General features: G+C 46.3%; 2 protein-coding genes across 6 annotated transcripts in view; one reads left to right on the forward strand and one right to left on the reverse strand.

Moving 5' to 3' along the window:
• The window catches only part of LOC124797845 (oxysterol-binding protein-related protein 9), a 513,791-nt gene that overhangs the window by 418,022 nt on the left and 72,698 nt on the right, over positions 1-23,071 (reverse strand). The window lies entirely within an intron of this gene.
• The window catches only part of LOC124797846 (elongation of very long chain fatty acids protein 4-like), a 115,999-nt gene that overhangs the window by 49,689 nt on the left and 43,239 nt on the right, over positions 1-23,071 (forward strand). For both annotated transcript variants that reach the window (XM_047260899.1, XM_047260901.1), the window contains one exon: positions 10,517-10,707. In XM_047260899.1, coding sequence (XP_047116855.1) covers positions 10,517-10,707 — 191 coding nt within the window. The remainder of the gene's footprint in view (positions 1-10,516; positions 10,708-23,071) is intronic.

Below are 23,071 nucleotides of genomic sequence, written 5' to 3' on the forward strand. Positions count from 1 at the left end.
ACCATTCAGGACACGGAGGGTGTTAAGGGAACGCAGACAGCGAGCCGAAAGATAGGAAACGTGGGAGGACCAGCACAGTTTTCTGTCAAACATAAGACCCAAGAATTTAGCGACGTCGGAAAACGGAAGGTTGACAGGACCTAGATGTAAGGAGGGCGGAAGAAACTCCTTACGTCGCCAAAAATTAACACAAACGGTCTTAATGGGTGAGAAACGGAAGCCGGTTTCGATGCTCCACGAGTGGAGGCGATCGAGACATCCTTGAAGACGTCTTTCAAGAAGGCTGGTCCGTTGAGGGCTGTAGTAGATCGCAAAATCGTCCACAAAGAGGGAGCCCGAGACATCAGGAAGGAGACAATCCATAATTGGATTAATGGCGATGGCAAACAGTACAACACTCAGCACGGAGCCCTAGGGTACCCCGTTTTCTTGGGAGAAAGTACGGGAGAGAGTAGTGTTCACCCGCACCCTAAATGTGCGCTCTGCCATAAATTCGCGAAGAAAAAAGGGCAGCCGGCCCCGAAAGCCCCAAGAGAACAGTGTGCGGAGGATGCCTGTCCTCCAACAGGTATCGTATGCTCTCTCCAGATCAAAAAATATTGCTACCGTTTGGCGTTTCCGGAGAAAATTGTTCATGATATAAGTGGAGAGAGCAACAAGATGGTCAACTGCAGAACGATGCTTTCGGAATCCGCATTGGGCTGGTGTTAAAAGACTGCGGGATTCCAGCCACCAAGCTAAACGGAAATTCACCATACGCTCCAAAACCTTACAGACACTACTCGTGAGAGAAATGGGGCGATAACTAGAGGGGAGATGTTTGTCCTTTCCAGGTTTCGGAACGGGAACGACAATAGCTTCCCGCCATCGCCTGGGAAAGGTACTGTCGGTCCAAATTCGATTATAAAGGCGAAGGAGGTAACGCAGACTATGGGTTGATAAATGCAGCAACATTTGGACATGGATACTATCCGGTCCTGGGGCGGAGGAGCGAGAAGAAGAGAGGGCATGTTGGAGTTCCCGCATGGAGAAAACAGTATTGTAGCTTTCGTGATTTTGAGAGGTGAAAGAAAGATGATGCACTTCCGCTGCACGTTTCTTCGGGAGAAACGCTGGCGGGTAATTTGAAGAACTCGAAATCTCAGCAAAGTGCTGACCTAATGAGTTAGAAATTGCGACGGGGTCCACTAAGGTATCATGCGCGACAGTGAGCCCAGAGACCGGGGAGAAACTAGGCGCGCCTGAGAACCGTCGAAGCCGACTCCAAACTTCCGAGGAGGGAGTGAAGGTGTTAAATGAGCTAATAAAGAATTTCCAGCTTGCCTTCTTGCTATCGCGGATGACGCGACGGCATCGCGCACGGAGCTGCTTATAGCGGATACAGTTGGCCAAAGTAGGATGGTGACGGAAAATGCGAAGAGCACGTCGCCGCTCACGTATTGCGTCACGGCATGCCTCGTTCCACCAAGGAACTGGGGGGCGCCGGGGCAATTCGGAGGTGCGTGGTATTGAACGTTCCGCAGCTGTGAGAATAACGTCGGTAACATGTGTGACCTCATCGTCGACGCTGGGAAAGCGACGGTCATCGAATGTCACTAGAGACGAAAAAAGTGTCCAATCGGCTTGGGCAAACTTCCAGCGTCGCGAGCGCATAGATGGCAGTTGAGGCTGCAGTCGAAGAACACATGGAAAGTGGTCACTCGAGTGTGTATCATCAAGGGCGAACCATTCGAAGCGCCGAGCTAGCGGAACAGTACCGACCGCAAGGTCCAAATGAGATAAATTTGTCGTGGAGGCAGACAAAAATGTGGGGACCCCAGTGTTGAGGCAGACTAGATCCGCTTGGTGGAAGACGTCTAGCAATAGTGAGCCACGTGGACAAGGATGCGGAGATCCCCAAAGCGGGTGGTGGGCATTGAAGTCCCCAACCAGCAAATAGGGGGGTGGAAGCTGATCAAGAAGATGAAGGAGATCAGCTCGTGCCATTGGTGTGGACGATGGAATGTATACCGTACAAAGAGAGAACGTGTATCCAGAAAGGGAAAGACGGACGGCGACAGCTTGGAAGGAACTGTTTAAGGGGAGTGGGTGATAATGGAGAGTATCATGAAGCAGAACCATGAGTCCTCCATGGGCTGGAGTGCCTTCAACAGAGGGGAGGTCATATCGGACGGACTGAAAATGAGGGAGAACAAAGCGGTCATGGGGACGCAGCTTTGTTTCCTGAAGACAGAAGATGACCGGCGAGTAGGATCTTAAGAGGATCGACAATTCATCCCGATTGGTTCGAATGCCGCGGATATTCCAGTGGATAATAGACATAGGGTGAACAGGAAATGGAGGAACGTGACCAAGGGTGCTGTCAACTCAACGACTGCTCAGAGCTTGCGACCGACAGCATGGAATGGCATTCAGTCGAAGGCAGAAGATCCTGATCCATAGGTTGGTCAGGAGCAGCTCCTGCCACCAGCGATCGGCCGGTTGACCGGCCACCAGCAGTGCGCCTCGGCTACACAGAAGACGGCCGAGGGCGATTTCCGCCAGGTGGTGCTGTAGATGGGACATGCCTTGGCGGAGAAGGAGAGGAACTGTGTTTCTTCGTAGCCTTCTTGGAAGTATGATGTTTAGATGAAGGAGGAACCGATGGTTGTGAAGTTGCGGTATGTAAAAACTCTTCATGAGAATGCTCTTTTTTCGAAGACTTGGCGTCTGACTTTTGGGCTCGAGATTTAGCAGAACCCGACGAAGGGTAAGCCATTGAGTGGGCAGGCGAAAGTGGTGAGGTTGAACGGGCGATCTTTGCGCTGGCCGATCTGACGACCGTGGAACTAAAGGTGAGGTCGCAAGTCTGCGTGGCCGCCTCCTTTGTTGGCCGAGGAGAAGCAAGGACAGAGCTGTATTTTCCTTTCTGAGGCACGGTGGGCTGTCGACTGGCGAATAATTTTCGAGCAGCAAAGGTCGACGCCTTTTCCTTCACTCTTATTTCCTGGATGAGCTTTTCGTCCTTAAAAACGGGGCAATCTCGAGAGGAAGCAGCGTGGTCACCCATACAGTTGATGCAGCGAGGGGATGGAGGTGGACAAGCACCCTCATGGGCATCCTTGCCACACGTAACACATTTGGCCGGATTGGAACAGGACTGGCTGGTGCGATTGAACCGCTGACATCGATAGCAACACGTAGGGTTTGGGACATAAGGGCGAACGGAAATTATCTCATAGCCTGCTTTGATTTTTGATGGGAGTTGAACTTTGTCAAATGTCAAGAAGACAGTGCGGGTTGGAATGATGTTCGAGTCAACCCTTTTCATAACCCGATGAACAGCCGTGACGCCCTGGTCAGACAAGTAGTGCTGAATTTCTTCGTCAGACAATCCATCGAGGGAGCGTGTATAAACGACTCCACGTGAGGAATTTAAGGTACGGTGCGGTTCCACCCGGACAGGGAAGGTGTGGAGCAGAGAAGTACGCAGCAATTTTTGAGCCTGGAGGGCACTGTGTGTTTCTAACAACAGGGTGCCATTCCGTAATCTGGAACAAGACTTTACAGGACCCGCAATTGCGTCGACACCTTTCTGAATAATGAAAGGGTTGACCGTGGAAAAGTCGTGACCTTCGTCAGACCGAGAAACAACAAGGAACTGTGGCAACGATGGAAGAACCGTCTGTGGCTGAGACTCAGTGAACTTACGTTTGTGAGCAGACATAGTGGAAGGTGAGGAAACCATTGCGGAAGAATCCCCCATGATTACCGGCGTCTCCGATGGCGCGCTCCTCCCGTGTGGGGGCCCTCACCGAGGGCACACCCGCCTTAGGTGATTGTTCACACCTCAGGTCACACCTCCAGACAAACGGACGGAGGGACCAATCGGCACTTTCGGAAGGTATCAGCTCGGGTAATCAGCCCTCCCTGGGCCTGGCCGTTACCAGGGGGTACGTACGTGTCCTACCTGTCTACCCGGGGCGGGGAATTACGCGTTACCCCATCACCGGCTACGCATGGAAGTGCGTGGGTCGGCCTTCAGACACGCACAGGGAGGAAAAAAGAGAAAGGGAAAGGAAAGAAGAGGGGGTCTCAAACGCCGCAGCGGAGAAAAGGGCAAGGAGAAGAGGGAAGGAAAAGAGAAAAACAGAGGAAGGACGAGGACCTGTAAGTGTAGAAGGCAAGGAATTTGGAACAGTTTCGAGCGTCCGTCTCCGGACGTAGGCACAAACCATACTCCCAGAGGGGGAGAAAGGGAAGGAAAGAGCCAGAGGTGAGGGGGGGGGGGCGGAAGATGGGGGACAGGGAGGGATGCGGAAAGGGAAGGGAAGGTATGCAGCCCGGAAAGGAAGGAGGGCCACATTAGCTCGGGGTCCCGTGCTCGCTACGCACGTGTCTACAAAAGAGTTGTGGACCCCCTGGGGGGGTGAATAGCTCCCTGTAGGCGCCGCTCAGCAACACCAGTACTGGAGGAGCAATACGAAATGCAGAAGTCACCTGCATACAGAGAAGGGGAGACTGACAGCCCTACAGCTGCTACTAGGCTGCTGATGGCCACTAAAAATAGAGATACGCTCAATACGAAACACCCTGCGGAACGCCATTCTCCTGAATATGGGGGGAACTATGGGAGGCACCAACTTGGACACGGAAAGTACGAAGCGATAGGAACTTTTGTATAAAAATCGGGAGTGGGCCCCGGAGACCCCACTCATACAATGTGGCAAGGATATGATGTCGCCAGGTCGTGTCGTACGCTATATGAAAGTCAAAAAAAGACGGTAACCCGATGTTGGCGTCTGGAATTGGCTGTTTGTATGGCAGACCGGGCGACACAAGATTACCAGTGGCAGAGCGACGCTGGCGAAAGCTGCCCTGACATGGAGCCAGTAGGCTACATGACTCCAGGATCCAACCCAACCGCCGACCCACCATACGTTCCAGCAGCTTACAGAGAACGTTGGTGAGACTGATGGGCTGGTATACATCCCCATCAAGTGGGTTCTGACGAGGTTTGAGCACCGGAATGATGGTGCCATCCCGCCATTGCGATGGAAAGACGACATCGCACCAGATCCAGTTGAAGATGACGAGGAGATGTTGCTTGTAGTCAGACGAGAGATGTTTAATCATCTGATTGTGGATCCGATCTGGCCCAGGAGGTGTGTCGGGGCAATGTGAAAGGGCGCTACGGAGCTCCCACTCTGTAAGTGGGGCGTTATAGGGTTCACTGTGGCGTGTTGCGAACATGATGACTTTCCATCCGCCGTTGAGGATCCTTCAACTGAAGGGTAGTTCTCCGACGCAGAGGCTCGAGCATAGTGCTTAGCAAAGTGCTTGGCAATCGGGCTGGCGTCTGTAGAGAGCACGCCATTGATGTCAACGCCACGGACACCTGTTAGGGTCTGGTACCCAAAACGACGTCTGATCTTCGTCCTGAGTTGGGAAAGTTACGTATGGCACCCAATGGTCGACACGTACCTCTCCCCACCCTCCTGTTTCCGTCGTTTTATAAGCAGGCAATCACAGGCACAGAGCCCCTTTAAGGCTAAAAGGTGCTCTAGGGAAAGGTGCCGCTTATGTCGCTGTAGAGCTCACCGACGCTCTCTAATTGCCTCAGTGACTTCCGGCGACCACCAAGAGACTGTCTTTCGCCGGGGGCACCTTAGAGAACGAGGGATCGCGTTTTTCGTAGCAGAAATTATCGTTGTAGTGACCAGCTTAATCACAACATCGATGGCACCAAGTGGGGGAGATTCAACGGTAACAGCAGAGGTGAAGACTACCCAGTCTGCCTTGTTTAAAACCCATCTGGGTTGCTGTCCATGAGCATGGGGAAGTGGTCACTACCACACAGGCCATCATGTGCTCTCCAGCGGATAGATAGGAGTCCTGGGTTGCAAATTGATGAATCAATGGCCAAGTAACTACCATGAGCCACACTGAAATGTGTGGCAGCCCCAGTATTTACGAGGCAGAGGTCGAGATGGGACAGTGAATTTTCGACGTCTCTACCTCGGCCAGTAAGCATGGTGCTACCCCAATAGTAGGTAAGGTTTAGGGAGTTGATCAATGAGTGCAGCCAATACATTCAGGAGTACTGCACCATCTGGAGGGAGATATACGTTGCACACAGTTATTTCCTGTGCCGTTCGTATCCTGACAGCCACAGGTTCAAGACGAGTTTGACGGGGCACAGTGTCACTATAGACCATGTTCAGGACGTTAACGCAAACTCCACCTGACATACTATTATAGTCGCTACAGTTCCTGTAATATCTCTTATAGCTGTGGAGGGCAAGGGTCCGCATTGCCGGGAACCAGGTTTCCTGGAGGGCAATGCAGAAAGCAGGTGTAAAGCTTAATAGTTGGCATAGCTCAGCCAGGTGGTGGAAAAAACCGCCACAGTTCCACTGGAGGATGACGTGATCGTGAGACTGGGAAGGCATGAAACACTCAATGAGGTAGTCAACGTCTCAGGGTCACCTGCTGCCACCGACTTATTTCTGAATAGGCTTTATCCATTGTGTCTGAGGGTCTGGCGAGATCTAGGTCCTCAGCTGATGCCAGAATCTTCACCTCATCCTCAGATGCAGAGCTTGTAGACAGCTTTCGTGTGGGTGCCACCGCAATTCCCTTAGTCTTGGAGGGTCTTCTTTCTGGATTTGTCTCGCTGCTCCTTAGGTTTATCCGGCTGGGAGGGCTGCACTGATTCAGCCTCCAGGTTTGAGGATGATCGCAAAGCCCTACAACCAGCTGCTTTTTGGCACTTCAGCCCCTGGTGAGTGTCATATTTCCCATTAGCAGGAACTTGGGAAGGGAGTGACCCAATGGACCCCTTCCTAGCGAGAGGAGCCGAAGAAGACTTACGCTTCTCCGGCTGAGAAGTGGGGATTGGTGTCCCTGATGGTTGGGGGTACAGTGCTCCAAAGGTAGGTGGTGAGGGAGCAACAGGGAGGGAAGTGCCTCCCAACATCAAGGGGCAGGTGAAGTCTTCTGGCTCAGAGCCGACTGGAACTCACGGAACTGATGGGGCTACAACTGTTCTCATGTGCTAAAATATCCTCTTGGCCTCAGTGTAGGTCAGTCAGTCCAGGATCTTGTATTCCATCACTTGACTTTCTCGCTGTGAAATCTTGCAGGCTGGTGAACAAGGGGAATGATGCTCTCCACAGTTCACACAGATTGGAGGCGGGGCACATGGAGTATTGGGATGGAATGGATGTCCACAATCTCGACATGTGATGCTGGAAGTACAGTGGGAAGACATATGGCCGAACTTCCAGCACTTAAAGCACTGCGTTGGGGGAGGGATATATGGTTGACATCACAGTAGTAGACCATCAACTTGACCTTCTTAGGTAACGTGTCACCCTCAGACGCCAAGATGAAGGCACTGGTGGCAACCTGATTATCCCTCAGACCCTGATGGACACACCAGATGAAATGAGCTCCTCGTCACTAAGTTGGCACGCAGCTCATCGTCAGACTGCAAAAGAAGGTCCCTGTGGAATATGATACCCTGGACCATATTTAAGCTCTTATGGGACGTGATGGTAACAGTAACACTCCTCCAACTTTTCACAAGCGAGTAATGCCCATGACTGGGCAGAGGATGCTGTTTTTATCAAGACTGACCCAGAGCGCATTTTGGATAAGCCCTCCACCTCCACAAACTTGTCCTCTAAATGCTCTACAAAAAACTGAGGCTTCATTGAGACTAAGTTGTCCCCATCAGGTCTCATACATATGAAGTACCGGGGTGAATAAGGTTTACTGCCATCCTTAGCCTGGTGTTCCTCCCACAATGTGGCCAGGTAGGGGAACGAGTTATGATCATACTTCCTTGCATTGTACTGAGACTTGGAAAGCTTAGAGACTGCTGGCGTTTGATCAACAGCAAGTGATGATGTGGTACGCTTCACTGCGCATCATCTGCCCTGATGCCACCCACTCCGATCAGGCCGCCCTCCCCATGGGTGACACCCAGCTGCAGCAAAGGCCACCTGGCAGTATGGCCATTGCTGGGAGTCCCGATGTCCCAGGCCGACAGGCATCTATTCCTTGGCATACGTGGGGAGTTAATGGCACAGTCATCAGCAGAGTGATACCTGTGTAGTCAGGGGGCTACAACCAACAGGGTACCTGGTGGCCCCACCACAATGGACTGGCTACCATGCTGGGTATGAAGTACAAAGAAATCCATGGTCCTCGTCGGCGCAGAAAACGACACTGCATAATCGGTGGAGGAAAACTCACCCAGGAAGGTGTCCTTGCCCAAGAGATGGACGATGAGGGGGACTGCAATGCCACGATGAGGAAGCGGGCAAAATATCTCGATGCACTATGGACATGATGCATCACGTAAGGATACCTCCCCAAATTGGCTCGCTCTCTGGGAAAATTTTGAAAAATGGAGGTCAAACCCTACAGGGGACCATCACATAAAGGCCGAAAGGTGAGAGTCCTTTTAGTCACCTCTTACAGGCAGGAATATCTCAGGCCTATTCTAACCCCTGGACCCACAGGGTGGGAGTACAGCAGGGAGACGATGACTGACAATGCACCCTGTCATGAAGTAGCATCTGTGAGTCATTTGTTTGTGGACGATAACATTCCTGAAACGAAAGGGCCCTGCCCATGGTCCTGACATGAGCCCAGTGGAAAACCTCTGGGATGAGTCGACTTCACTCCAGACCTCAGCACTCATCTCTAGTTTCGTTTCTGGAAGACTGGGCTGAGATTCCTTCATAGAAAATACAGTCACCACACAAAGTGTCCACTGCAGAGTTCAATCCGTCATTAAGGCGAAGGTGGGCAACATCGGAAATTGACGCCCACTAAAAGGTGTCTGAATACTTTTTATCAGATGCTATATAAGCAATGGCTTGACTCACGTACGGCTGGTGTGTTTACCTGTGTGCTTGCCGTTCATCAATCTGAGCCTTGCTACTGTAGCAATCATTCACCTTGCTCGTGAATACGATTGTCGACAAGGTGGACAGAGTTTTCGTTAATAGTGAACGTCGCCGAACTGTTACAGTAGCGATCCGGTTGTATGCTGAAAGGTATCCTGAACGTCGCTTTCTTGGCTAATTTTATAAAAAAAATTTCAAGAAAATGGGAAGTGAAGAATAAAACATGCTAACGAAAGAAAACAAAATTAACAGCAGCAGATGATAGGAATGTGACTAGCATTTCAGCAGCGATAACATGCAATCCGAATGTCATTACAAAGCAGTTCGAATGTGTGGGTGTGATCGGCCGACAAAGTGCTCTGCAAATATAACATTAAAACGCATCCCATCCCTTCCATATTTCGATCTACGAACAGACTTCAGAATGGTGTCTACACAAACTGCTAATACTCGTAGATACGGCGTTTCCGTAGCAAGTTTGATTTACGGGTACAACATCGTTTGAAAACTTTAGTCAGATTTGCAGTCGAAAATCCACGCTAGCTAAGAGACGTGGATCAACAACGGCCTTTGTCTGCCGAGACGTAATGTGAACTTTTCAGGAATTCATCACTGACTCCTTTTTTCCCATTAGGGCTCTAAACAGCCAGTACTATGTACAAAAGTCCTTAGCAGGTACGCTGCTGCAGTTATTGGAAGACATGCCATAGGACATAAGGCAACAAATGTGGCGGTTGCCCCGCCCTTTCCGCACAGATAATTACATACATTCTTACCGCAATACTTGGAAATCGTTGGATCGGTCTTTGGGGAAACAAGAAATGGCCTACACCCTTCCCGGAAGAACAGCTCTGGAGAATTAAAATAAGATGTTTATAAGGAAACACCGATGACTCCCGAAGACATGAAATGAAGGAAAGACGGAAGATGCGCGATTTATTTATTTATTTATTTATTTATCTATTGGCATTCAGGACGTGCCCACTCAGGCATCTCAAGAGTGGAACGTCAGTTATGACGACATGAACGTAAGGACACCACAACACCCAGTCCCCGAGCGGAGGAAATCTCCGACCCGGCCGGGAATCGAATCCGGGCCTCTTCGCCTGGCAATCCACCGCAACGACTGCGCAGCTACCGAAGCGGGCGAGATCAGTGTTTAACGTCCCGTCGACAACGAGCTCACTAGAGATGGAATACAAGCTCAGATTACTTAAGGATGAGGAAGGACATCGGCCGCACCCTTTCGAAGGAACAATCCCAGCATTTGTCTTAAGCGATTTAGGTAAATCACGGGAAAACCTGAATCTGAATAATCAGACACACATACGAACCGTCGTCCTACAGACAGGAGTCCAGTGTGCGCCAGCTCGCCCGCTAAGACGTGAGAAGGTAGAGAACACTGACCGGTGTCGCAATAAGTCCAGAAGAAATTCAACGTGTACTGTTGTTTGTCCGTAACCACTTTGTAGCATGTATCCATGTTCGAGGTCAACTTTTTAAACATTCGTTCCGCTCCCACCCTGTGTGTGTGTGTGTGTGTGTGTGTGTGTGTGTGTGTGTGTGTGTGTGTGTGTGTGTTGACTAGCTGACGTGTGCCTTTTGTGTGTTTGCAGACCCGCGGGTGTCGGACTGGTGGATGATGGACAGGCCGTGGCCCCTGCTGGCGCTGCTCAGTTGCTACCTGTACTTCAGCGTGGTCTGGGGGCCGCGCTACATGAGCTCGCGAAAGCCCTTCGACCTGAAGCCCGTGATTGTCGCCTACAACTGTTTCCAAATCGTCGCATCGTTCCTAATTTTCATTTCGGTAAGAAGCGTCTAAAAGCAGAACCTAAAAACAGTAAAGTAACTTTAACAACATTGTATTTGTGGTGCCTGTTACGGCGTCAACATGTTTGCAGCAATGAAGCGCATCTCATAAACCAAAGAACAGTAAAATACACAAAACTAGAGAGATTTGGATCGGAACAAACTATTGTAACCCCAACACAAAATAAGGAATGACGAATTGATTCTGAAGGTCTGTTAATTAATAGTGTGGCCCTACTAACAGTTAGACATGAAATGCAATACACGCAGTATGAAGTAAGACTGCTTGTAGGCAAGAAGTGGATCGACCAAGTACACTGATGAGCCAGCCAGAACATTATGACCACCGCCCATAGCGAGTACGAATGCCGTGATGCGGTAAGGAAAGTGTATATGCGGAGCAGAAACGATTGCAGAATCATTCTAACGACGATACGTTCCGCAAATGGGAAACCACTGACATAAGCGACTTCGCCGAAGGGCAGGTATTATGACCCGGTACCTAAAAACTAGCATTTTGGAAACGGTGCACTAGTCGGCTGTTCGCCTTTTACTGTCATTATGACCTAGGTCAGTGGTTGGATAATGTTGAAACCACAGAAAGATATTGGGCGTCCACACATCACAGAATGTGAGGTCAGAGGCTTGTCTGCTCTGGAAAACAGGATGGGCGGCGATTTGTGGTAGATATGACAACAGAATACAATGACGGCACAGGGACCAATGTTACGGAGTACACCATTTAGCGTACAATGTTAAACATGGGGCTTCGAAGCAGACAACGCCTACGTGTTCCCACACTGACCCAACGACGTCGTCTATCACGTATGGCGGGAGTGGGCACTGCATCTTTCAGAGTGGACCGTAGATCTATGGAAACGTGTCGCCCGGTCAGATGAATCACGTTTACTGTTACAGGAGGTCAATAGGCCTGTTCAGATAAGCCGTCATCCACGCGAACAGCTGCTAAAAACGTGCACCATGATACAGACATATGTTCAGGGGGAGAGGAGCAGAGCAGTACTACGCTACAGCAGACATTCGTCTGGTCTTCCAGGAGACCTATGGTAGTAATTGCAGGCACCATTGCAGCTGTCAACTACATGAACATTACTGCGGATGACCTCCATCCAGTCATGCTCGATGCCTTCCCCGAAGGCGATGGTAGCTTCCAGCAGCATAACTGCCCTTGAGTATTGAAGCAAGGAGAGTACCACCCCACTCTGTATTGTTGCCAGATGTAGCCAAGATAGAAGAGATGACGTCATCCAAGATGGGGGCGTGTAGAGTTGGCAGCAGCGCATGACGTCATCCAAAATGGCGGAGATGACGTCATCCAAGATAGCAGCTTTTGACGGAGAGGTTAAATTTTGGCAGGAAGAGTGGCTTTGATGGGGAGGTTGGGTTTTAGCACGAAGATCGGTCAATTGGGCTACCTCCGCTAACCTACCCCCCCCCCCCCAATGAAATGGCGGGAAGTTCAGATTCCATCAGGATAATGCAACACACCTAAGAAAAATAGTGGGAAAGTCCTCTGATCACCACCTTTTCCTAGGGATTGGTGGGGAGGGGGCTCGTCCTGTGCGGGACGTAGTCTTTATTATTTTGCATGCACTATTTCATTTAAACAATTAGAAGCACTACCACCATCCAGTGTGGTCTTCAGGGGGCCTGTACTCCAACTGATCTAGTACACAGTACTACCACCAGAGGGTGCTGTCATCCCTCCTGTGACGTAATCCAAGATGGTGGGGGGAAATAGCGGGAAACAGTGTGGTCGCCATGGGGTCCAGACTCCAACTGACCTAGTACACAGTACCGCTGTCATCCGTGACGTAATCCAAGATGGCCGCCATGATGTCAGCTAATGATGCAAGTACCGTTTCGGCAGAAAATTTGAATTTGAGTAGCTGTAAAATGAAAAAAATGTACTGAAATGGAAAGAAAAGACTTATCAATTGTTAATTCTCAAGACATCAGTACAAGGACAATAAAAAGCTCCATTAACATCACTAGATTCTCTTCCTCTCTAAATGCCTCATTTCCCAATTCAGGATCTAAAACGCTAAGTAAACCTCATTTAAGGATGTAAACTCTCTGTTAAAACAACTGGTCCCATTTGAAGCATCCACAGTGTAAAGTGGCTGGCTGATGCATTTTGAGTTAATCAGTACAGGCACAGAGGACGGTTGTCCGGCTTATCTGACTTTAACGCCACGTCTCCTGCGGTGTATACACACTGCAACGGACGCAGCTGTCTGCGCTGCTATCAAACACCGGTACGGTGCTCAGATGTCTTCGACCTTCAACAAGGAATAAGTATCGATCCTCGCTTCGCTGCACCACAAACGGACCATTCACACGCGTGACGACACGGAAAGCTCCGCTGCTGCTTTAGACGAGTCACTAGGTTCCATCAGCAGCCTAGGTTCATTTTGATACTGGCCAACGACAAATTATCGAGGTACTAAATTGTCTGTACAGCGAAACAGACGACACTGTCACAGACGCGCAATGGACAGAAACGCGCGTGCACCTGTGCTGTCTTTCACATACATTTCATTGGAGCAAGTAAGCGAACAAAGATAACAGTTTCAGTCATTTTGTCACTGAAATCGTTATACAGGCAAGCACTAGATCAGTTTGACAACGGAGGGGGGCGAGAGGGAGGGGTGGGGAGGGGAGGGGTGGGGTGGGGGAGGGGAGGAGGAGGAGTCCGTGTTGAAGGAACCGTCCAGGCATTAAATGCAAGCTATTTACGATATTATTGTTTATTTCCTCCTACTCACACTAGTCATATTACATTGTACATGCACTTGTACCGGAAATAATTGTGTTCTGCAGCGTATGATACATGCTGCAACTAATAATATGGTAATTTTCGTAATGGCAATGTGAAAAACAGAATAGTTTAATGTTTCGTTAACCGCATAAATTCCAAATCAGCTTAGCTGGAGAATTTTGGATTCATACTTCCTGGGTCCGTGTTTACCTATCATTTAACTGCTGAAGCAGTAGTACCGCACAGCATTAAACGTCGCAGGATCTTTACACTCGATCCCCGGCAAATTTAACCGAAGTCAGAGTTTGACAGACAGTTGCTACAGTATTCAAAGTCGATCCAATTTTCTTCAAATTGGTGTCTGTCGCTCCGGTTTTTATACTTTAATCTGAATATCATTTTATTTCGTCTTCTAGATTGATGTACAGTTTCATTTTGGTAGCCATGTTCAGCTGTCTGTAATATATACCATTCACTTGAAAATGACTACACAACTGAAAATGTGAACTGGTGAGCAATCGAAATAAAAGGATATTCTAATCCAAGTTATGACAGCCACAGCGGCATATTACTGCTATTCTTAAAAACAAAAAACAAAACAAAAATTAAATTTAACTGCGTCTGCATCCACTGAGACGAACAAATTGTTAACCAGAGGATACCGCCTCAGAGTGAGACACGAATTAAAATAAATCCTTTTTCTGTCTATTTGAAATAAAATATTCTATTCCACTAGAGCATTTTCGACCGTTGTATTTTCAAGTGCACTTTAACACTTGCTCCATATGCACAGTAGTAACACGTCGTACATATCGCTACAAAGAATGACACGACAGAATACTTCCAAAAAAGCGGCATTCCAAATCGCCGTAATCAAGACCAAAAAGCATAGATCTAAGTAACCGTACATTCAAGTATGCCAAGAATGACAATGAAGTACAACTACAGCAAAACTTCAATGGATGCGTTCTTGCGTTACACTTGACTGACCAGCATGTAAAGCATCGTAATCGTCTTCCGTGACAAATTCCAACTTCTTTTACAAGACGTTGCAATTGCGAATCGTAAATGGGAGAGACGAACTGCATCAGAAGCAATAGTTTCTTTTAAAGGAACAGTCTTTAAAAAGCAAAGCTACAGTTTTTGTTCTACTGCATCTTTTCTAATTTCTCAAGGATAAGAGCATCGTTCAATTATGTTGGTATGAATAGCAGAATATTCAACCTCGCAAAAGTCAGAGAGAATTTTTATATCTGGCAAAGGAAACAGATGTTTATGTTTAAAACTGTCATTAATATGATTCCTACTGAAAGACGAACTCAATACAAAAGTTCATGTTCGACGTTGCAGAAAGTTCACGTCCATATCCTGAAACAATTGTTCGTCCCAGAATAATCACTCTATGGACTCACTGTGACTTCTGTTGCTCTGTAGGTGGAAAAATCTTGTCGATTCGTGGCACTTGTGTTGCTGAAGCCTTTATTCCCTTGGTGTACGGCAAACGCATTGATCGAACATAATCTCACTGAATAACTGCTTCCTGCCTTTTATAACGGTGGTATTAGCGCTTTTAGACTACGCCCTGAGATGCTGACGTATGCTGAATTAAATTCCTTTTTATGTCCGAAGCGATCTGCGACTTGTTGAGTTAGTACACAAATTTCCAAGTTTTTTCACACAAATTTTGTCTTCAATAGTGATATAGTACGTCCAGATGTCTCGAATTTGTTTCCAACTTCTTCATAAACGAAATGTATTACACGAACCTATAACTGGACGAATCTTCTGACATCGACTCAGGCAGTGTAAAGGCAGAAATCAAACAGCTTCCTGCATATTTAACAAACAACTGAGCATTGGAACTGAAATTTACAATTTTTCCCAGAGCGAACAAGTCCCTGATCTTTATATTAACGTTTAAAATGAATTATGTCTTATCTCTTCACGTAAACAAATATGGCTGTATACTTCTAGGAACCAGAAGCAATGTTGAATTTTTAAGGCAGGAGGTTAGTATATTGTATACGTTTCTCTTAAATCTTTGTCCGAATATACTGGTTTTTTGTAATAACTTTATGTCTTCCTCGGTACAGCCTGGGTAAAACGGACAACTCCTTCCGCTATTTTCCTTCAGCCAATGCGGGGTCCATCTGCGATAGCTTCGCTATCGATGTCAAAGAAAAGAAGTATACGTTTATTGAAAGTACTCTTAGAATACAGAAAGTACCAGAAAAGAAAACCCGCTACTTTACCGTCTAGTGAATGAAGCAGATACCAAATTTCACAGTATCGCTACGAAATAGTTTAGGATATTGTAAATGAAACTAGAACAACGCTACAAATATCGGCATTCGAATTTTAGTGAAACTGTAAAATCAAATGAAAGAATTTCCTAAAAGTCAGTGCGTTTTATTGTTTGAGACTGGCATTAACACTTAAAACTAACGTTGCAGTTTAAGAGAAAAATTAAGTTCATGGAATAGAACGTAGAGCGCTTAGAGCGCTACCTCTTAGTTTGCCTCTAGGGAAATAAATCGAGGAGACCTGGTCCTTCATGCTCGCTTGAGATAATCAGCGTTTGACAGCCAGAGTTCTCTTGTTCTTCAGCGTAGTGTACTTTGAGACAGCTACGTTTATTCCCGGCAGATGTTTGTGTTTTCTAGACGTCAGCGAACCTGCACAGAACGATACGGCCCTGAAATTATTATGGCCGAGGTTTTATCGTGCATTGCCAGGCGAGTCCGCAGTCACGCTACTACTGCATAATTCGACAAGGAAATAGTTCCCCCGCCCTTCGCTCGATACTGCTGCCGTATGAACTGATTGCAGTTTCCCTGCAGTTGTCGAAACACTCATCAGAGGGCGTAAAAAAAGAAAGAGCGAAATGGCGTGGTAGATCGGTGCGCATCTTGTCGTAACCAAATGTACAGAACTTTATTGGCTGCTGGATAAAAGTTATAGAATAGGATATATGAATGAAAGACTGAACAATAATTCAGTTATGAGGAGGTGCGGGAGTAGCGTTGGAAATTTAAACTGAAAGGCAATAAAGCCAAAGAATTCATATATTTTTAGCAGTATAACGACACAGAAGGTCCAATTACACCACCATAGTCTTTTGTTAAAAGACCACTGGCTCTATTTCAGCAAGGACAGACAATCTGCTCCTACGTTGGTGATGGGTCCGTAACAATGTTTAGATGACCGGACTAAGCGAATCTACGCCTGGAAACCTCGAGCATGATGGGAGAACGTTACCCGCGTTGCTCTCTTGATAAATGAAGTCACATTTTATCGTTTATCAAATTCCTCAGATCACGGCTGTTAACTTTTTTTTTTCTTCATTCATCACTACACTATAGATGAAGTAGGTTGATGACACTTGAGAGAAAGGGAGAGACGAGAAAGCATTAGTAATTCGATTTCCTGACAGGTTAATGGTGCATTCCATTTAAAAAGCGAGCTATGTCTGCGAAGTGTCACTTGCTTGTTGCCTTGTTCTGGTTAACTTGGACTGACACTATCACCGGTAAGTCTGACTTACCTCGTCCTGAAATTACTACAGCGATTTTTGTGTAAGAGATACTCAACAGAAAGTGAGACAGATAGGAAAGTAATTAAACTATTTATTACTTCAAAAGTAATCGCCGTAATTGATAATGAAATTATACCACTGTAAGAAAAGACTAAGTGCCTTCATGGAAATTGTTTGCGGTTGCAGGGTGAACCATGATTGTACACAGAAGTGCACCTCTTCGTCCGAAGCAAATCAACGGCCACGAATGTCTTCTTTCGGGGCTCAAAAAATACGGAAATCCCGTTGGGGATGGATCGGGACTGTATGAGGGCTGCATCAGGGCTTCCCATCCAAATTTTCGCAGTGTATATGAAAAACAGGTACGCCAGTTCCAGGAAAGTCAAGGTGAACTTTTTCTTTGTCTAAAAGGGCTCGCAGCTCATTGACTTGTAGAACACAGCGCCACAATCAACACACAATGAAACAAGGTCACTTTGCACAAACTGAAGCGCGCTATTAAGTCTATACGTTGACGGAAGGCATAACTCTGTTGCAAAATAATGCCCGCCCACAAATTGACAAATTTGTTTCGACTACGGTGTAGAACATTCGCTGGGAAGCCCTTACACACCCTGCGTGCAGTCCCGATCTCTCTCCATGGGATTTACATATTTTTGGAGTCCTGAAGAAAGACATTCGAGGTCCCTGACTTGCTTCGGACGAAGCTGTACATGTCTGGATACAACATGGTTCAGTCTACAACAGAAAACACTTTTCCATGAAGATACCGACTGTCTTGTCTCGCAGCGGGATAAATGTATTAAAAGTTATGGTGATTACTTTTGAAATTATAAACAGTATGCTTTCCATCTGTCCGGTTTTAATTTGATCGTTCCTTCACAGATACGTACTACTTGCGCAGAACCAGACGTTTCACTCCACGTCAATCCTACCCACAGCACTCCATCCCATTAACTTCGCCCAAAGGCACTGTTTTCTTACGCGGAAGTTTCTAATTTCGACGTGTCTAGCGATTACTCTGCGGTATATCGGCACGGTCGTGAGCTGATGCCTTGACACGATTCGTTCTGATTCACGTCTTATGGCTTTAATTATGCGGAGCTGCATCCTCAGAATATTTTACAGTAAACTCAGGCCTGTTCCGTAGCGTCCTAGTTACAACGTCGGGCATACAAGTTTCCTGTCGCCGTTGCACATCGCTGCCCGGGGCGTGTCGTGTTACGCGTCTTGCATGGCGTACAACTGCGGATCTCAGTGTGTTTGCAAGAATCCACAACATTTCACGTCCATTTAGACCTCAATATGCAGACATTACACTAATTTACTTCGGGCCCAGATTCTTGAGTAAGTGCCTTGCAAATCAACGTGATCTAACAAAACCGACATTCTTTACCCACGTATTTTCATACTACATGCCCCCACACGCCTCTTTTGTTCTCAACATGACTTGAGTTAGGTTCCTCTGCGGAGTCAGTACACGAATACTCTTCGTCGTCATGCCCTTCTCAAGATGGAATCTCAGATACCAACAAACCTGTTCTCAATTGCTAGAGAGATTATTTGGTGTGTTAGCTGGATGCAGAGCTTTAGCGTTTATGTACACATACATACGGTAACTTTTCAGTGTGAATTAAAATTCAAAAATGTAATGCTAAAAGAACTCATTCTTTCCGCAAACCAATTTTACGGAGCTATGGCTGGTTTTCTGTAGCTCACAACGACACAGCAAAAGAAAGGAAAACAAAGTAATTCATGCGTACAATAATCACATTAAAAAGATTTCATAGAGCTGCTTCGTCTGAACGAAGCACGTTTGCAGCTAAGTGTACGAAAATTGTGGCTTGTTAACCAAGCGAATGAGTGTAACAAGTTCGGAGACACGGTACTGCATCCGGGCCAGCGTAGCTGCAAGGCCAATGACTTCGGGCAAGGGCTTGCTTTCCCTTGTAAGTGAGCTTTCCATAACCGCACATGGTTGGCTGTTCCAGCCACAGGCGGTTTACGAAAGTAGTACCTATAAACTAAAAAATTTGGGTATAATTACTAACTAAACCGTCAGGCGAACGAGAAAATGGAAGTACAATTTTCGTCACTAAATTGCCTGTACTTCCCAGTAAATTTCGTTTGCAACTGTACTCTGTAGCTGCATGGAACTATCATTAATATAACATCTACAATCGTCAAACACCAGGACAATTAGGACATTGGGGTAGGGGGGGGGGGGGGGGGGGAAAGAGTTTTAGTCAGTTCTACATTGTAACCTGGGAACACACTTTCGAGTAATTCAACGGACCGACTACACTAAGTAACTGACGTAGTATTCCTTTCCGAAAACTTTAATATCCTTTCTTGGTTATGTTTTGTATTTAGAAAAGCCGACTATAAGAAACTTTTACGAGGAAGGTTTCAGGGACCCATGCGATGAGAATTCGTTTGCGAACAAAATAAAATTATCAACATTCACCTCATTGTTACAAGATACAGGGGACAGGTCTTTATGTTGCAGTGTCCTTTCCGAAAACAAGAAACAATCGAAATATGTAGCGCAACGATTGGCAAATCACACGTAACATATATAGCAGACTGGCTGGTCCCTGCTCCCGAGAAGGTGGCGAAGAGCAGAAGGGTAGTGCCCTACTGTCAACTGTGTTAAGAGTCACTTCTGTTCCTCTATCTGACTGGAGCGTTGTCCGCCAAAGCAGAACTAGTTTGTTATTTTGTATATCTAATCACTCATTTTCTTCTCGACTCCTGATTTCTCTAAACAATAAGATAAAAGGACCCACTGGAACGGCCCATAACAGTACATTGTTATCGTTGCGTTTCTCTTATGTTGCCGTGTAATCTTTCTTACTGCCTTTGATTCCCATGTGGCTTGATATCTAGCAGAATGACATCAGCTTTCCTGTGTGTTTTTACGTGTGAAGCTCATGCATGACCCGTTTAGCAAGGAGTTCGAATGGCGCCAAAGCAGATAAGGGTGCCAGGGCAGGTGAAATTATTTCTATGGTCGCAACACATTTCTTCCAGTGCCTTTAGATCACACAAAGCTCCGTCAAAGTCGTGACATTCGCCTGGAAGTCGAATCCTGGACAATCTGACATAAGACGGCAGAGCAGCGAGTAATGTCTACTTGCGTTGATGTGTTGTTGTTGTTGTGGTCTTCAGTCCTGAGACTGGTTTGATGCAGCTCCCCATGCTACTCTGTCCTGTGCAAGCTTCTTCATTTCCCAGTACCTACAGCAGCCTACATCCTTCTGAATCTGCTTAGTGTTTTCATCTCTTGGTCTCCCTCTACGATTTTTTCCCTCCACGCGCTGCCCTCCAGTACTAAATTGGTGATCCCTTGATGCCTCAGAACATGTCCTACCAACCGATCCCTTCTTCTAGTCAAGTTGTGCCACAAACTCCTCTTCTCCCCAATTCTATTCAATACATCCTCATTAGTTAGGTGATCTACCCATCTAATCTTCAGCATTTTCTGTAGCACCACATTTCGAAAGCTTCTATTCTCTTCTTGTCCCAACTATTTATCGTCCATGTTTCACTTCCATACATGGCCACACTCCATACAAATACTTTCAGAAACGACTTCCTGACACTTAAATCAATACTAGATGTTAACAAATTTCTCTTCTTCAGAAACGCTTTCCTTGCCATTGCCAGTCTACATTTTATATCCTCTCTACTTCGGCGATCATCAATTATTTTTCTGCCCAAATAGCAAAACTCCTTCACTACTTTAAGTGTGTCATTTCCTAATCTAATTCCCTCAGCATCACCCGACTTGATTCTACTACATTCCATTATCCTCGTTTTGCTTTTGTTGATGTTCATCTTATACCCTCCTTTCAAGACACTATATATCCCGTTCAACTGCTCTTCCAAGTCCTTTGCGTTGGTGCGTCAATATAAATAACTTTGCAATCAGCGCCGAAAGTGATATGAATTATTTCTCATATTATTCATCGCATTAAATGTGAAGTACTTTGAGCTAAAACTAAGATGTAAAACATTAAGAATACCTTTTAGTTTCAACGAAACACAGTACATGAAAACATTTTCCACTGATACTAAGGCTACGGGAAAACTGCACTGTTCCGTAATTAAGAAGGGTGGGCGGAAAATGCGTAACCTCTCTTGGAGAAAATAACCACGGCAAGTTATTAAAACAAACAGAAATTCGTCAAAATAGGATGGATGACCAAAACATGTTACAGGATCGATTTATATGCCAAATAGTAAAAGTTTAAAAGCTTATGCCAAAAATTTCTGCTCTACCGTTGACTATTATTGTACTGGACATTTTACAGTTAGTGAGGATGTGTAACAGTCAAAACGTGTTATGGTCACAAATAATGCAACAGACCTGTAAATGCGCGCAGAAGACATTCATTTCTCTTGCTTTGGTGAATCATAGGTAGTAAAAAATGAGAACAATTACGTGTAATTTGAGATTTGAAATAGTATGGGCACCTGTTTTAAATTGATTAATTACTTAGTAACGAACTTACAGTGCAGAAGTGAAGTGTCCGGAACTATAAACCGTATCCTTCTTCAGAATGTTTTAAATCTAAAATGTAAGTACCAAGAAAATAGAGTCGAACACTTAGAAGTCCTCAGAAATGAATTCCTATTTGCAACAGAGAATCAGGATACTGTACACGTAGTCATAAAAAGGGAGTAGTAGTTTTACGTTAACTAATGATGGCATTGCTGCGGGGAGCATCTGTATCACTAAGCGGCCAAAACTATCTTGCGTTCTCAGTTGCAGGTTCCTTGTCTACCCCTTTTTAGGGCAACCACCTCGAGAGGATTAACCAAGCATAGGATTAAAGCGAACCACACACTGTCAAGGATAAGATACACGGTAGGGAGGGGGGTAGAGATGATGGGGAGAGAGGGAGAGGGAAGGTTCTCAACGATTAGAGAGGCACAGAGCTTTCCACGAGATTTGAGGAAAGATGGTCAGCAGTACGAAAATGTTAGCACGTCCAACGCATCAGGAACAATGAACTACCGACATCACGCTCTTACGAAATTGTCGCAATTATCTGAATAACAACAGCTCCCTCTCTCCATGACCTACACTATTTTCCCTAAGCAATAAATATTGTCTTCCGATGCGGCTGATATCAGTTAAGCTAAGAAATATCTGTGCTTGCTCAAGTTGATACAAACCGTAGTTGCAAGACTGCGTGATAAAAGCCTCCATCACTAACATACATTTGAAAATGTATGAGATGTTATTACCTCATACGCTATGGGTAATAAAACGAAAGGCATTCCTTTGCTGTGTACATCACCAAAGCCCAAGCTGTTGCGATGATTTTTACATGGCGTAGATGTGAATCTGTTGATTTAACACGCTCTAATCCTCTAAGTCAAAGAGTAGCCATTTTTCCACTGGCGAAAGTGTGGAGGAAGGAAAGTGCGAGCAACTGAAGCCGCGACGGCTGCCGCACTCCTTATGTAGAGTTAAGAACGCCCACGCCGTAAGACTGCTTTGCAGGACGGGAGCTGAAGGTCGTACATAGGTTTCACCTGCGGCTTGAAAACAGCGGCGAGCTACAATATTATTAGTATTTTCTCGCAGTGAACGTGGTGGCGCTGTGATAGACACATCTGACTCAGGAGACGAGGGGGTCCAAATCATCGTCCAGCAACGAATGTTTTGCTTTTCCGTGGTATCCCCAAACCGCTTAAGGTGAGTGCTGTGAAGAGTCTCTTGAAGCAATACATTTTATTTGGAACCTGTCTTACACGACAGTTGTTCGCTTATCATTCTTCATAAGTAGAAAAGCTGAGTACCACTGAAAACTCAGGCCTCATCACTGCGATTTCAACCTATCTTCAGCACCCTTTGCAGTCCATATACCGTCCTGAACACACCACTCAGCAAAACGTCTACTCATAAAAAAGTTTTGGAACAGTATAAGTAAAGGAAATCAAGCACAAGATAATATAACAGAATGCTGTAAATGCCAAAAACAACAAAGAATTAATGTGACAAACATTGGAACACGATCCTCATTTTAAAAA

This window comes from Schistocerca piceifrons, chromosome 5 (assembly GCF_021461385.2).
Source record: "Schistocerca piceifrons isolate TAMUIC-IGC-003096 chromosome 5, iqSchPice1.1, whole genome shotgun sequence".
NCBI lineage: Eukaryota > Metazoa > Arthropoda > Insecta > Orthoptera > Acrididae > Schistocerca > Schistocerca piceifrons.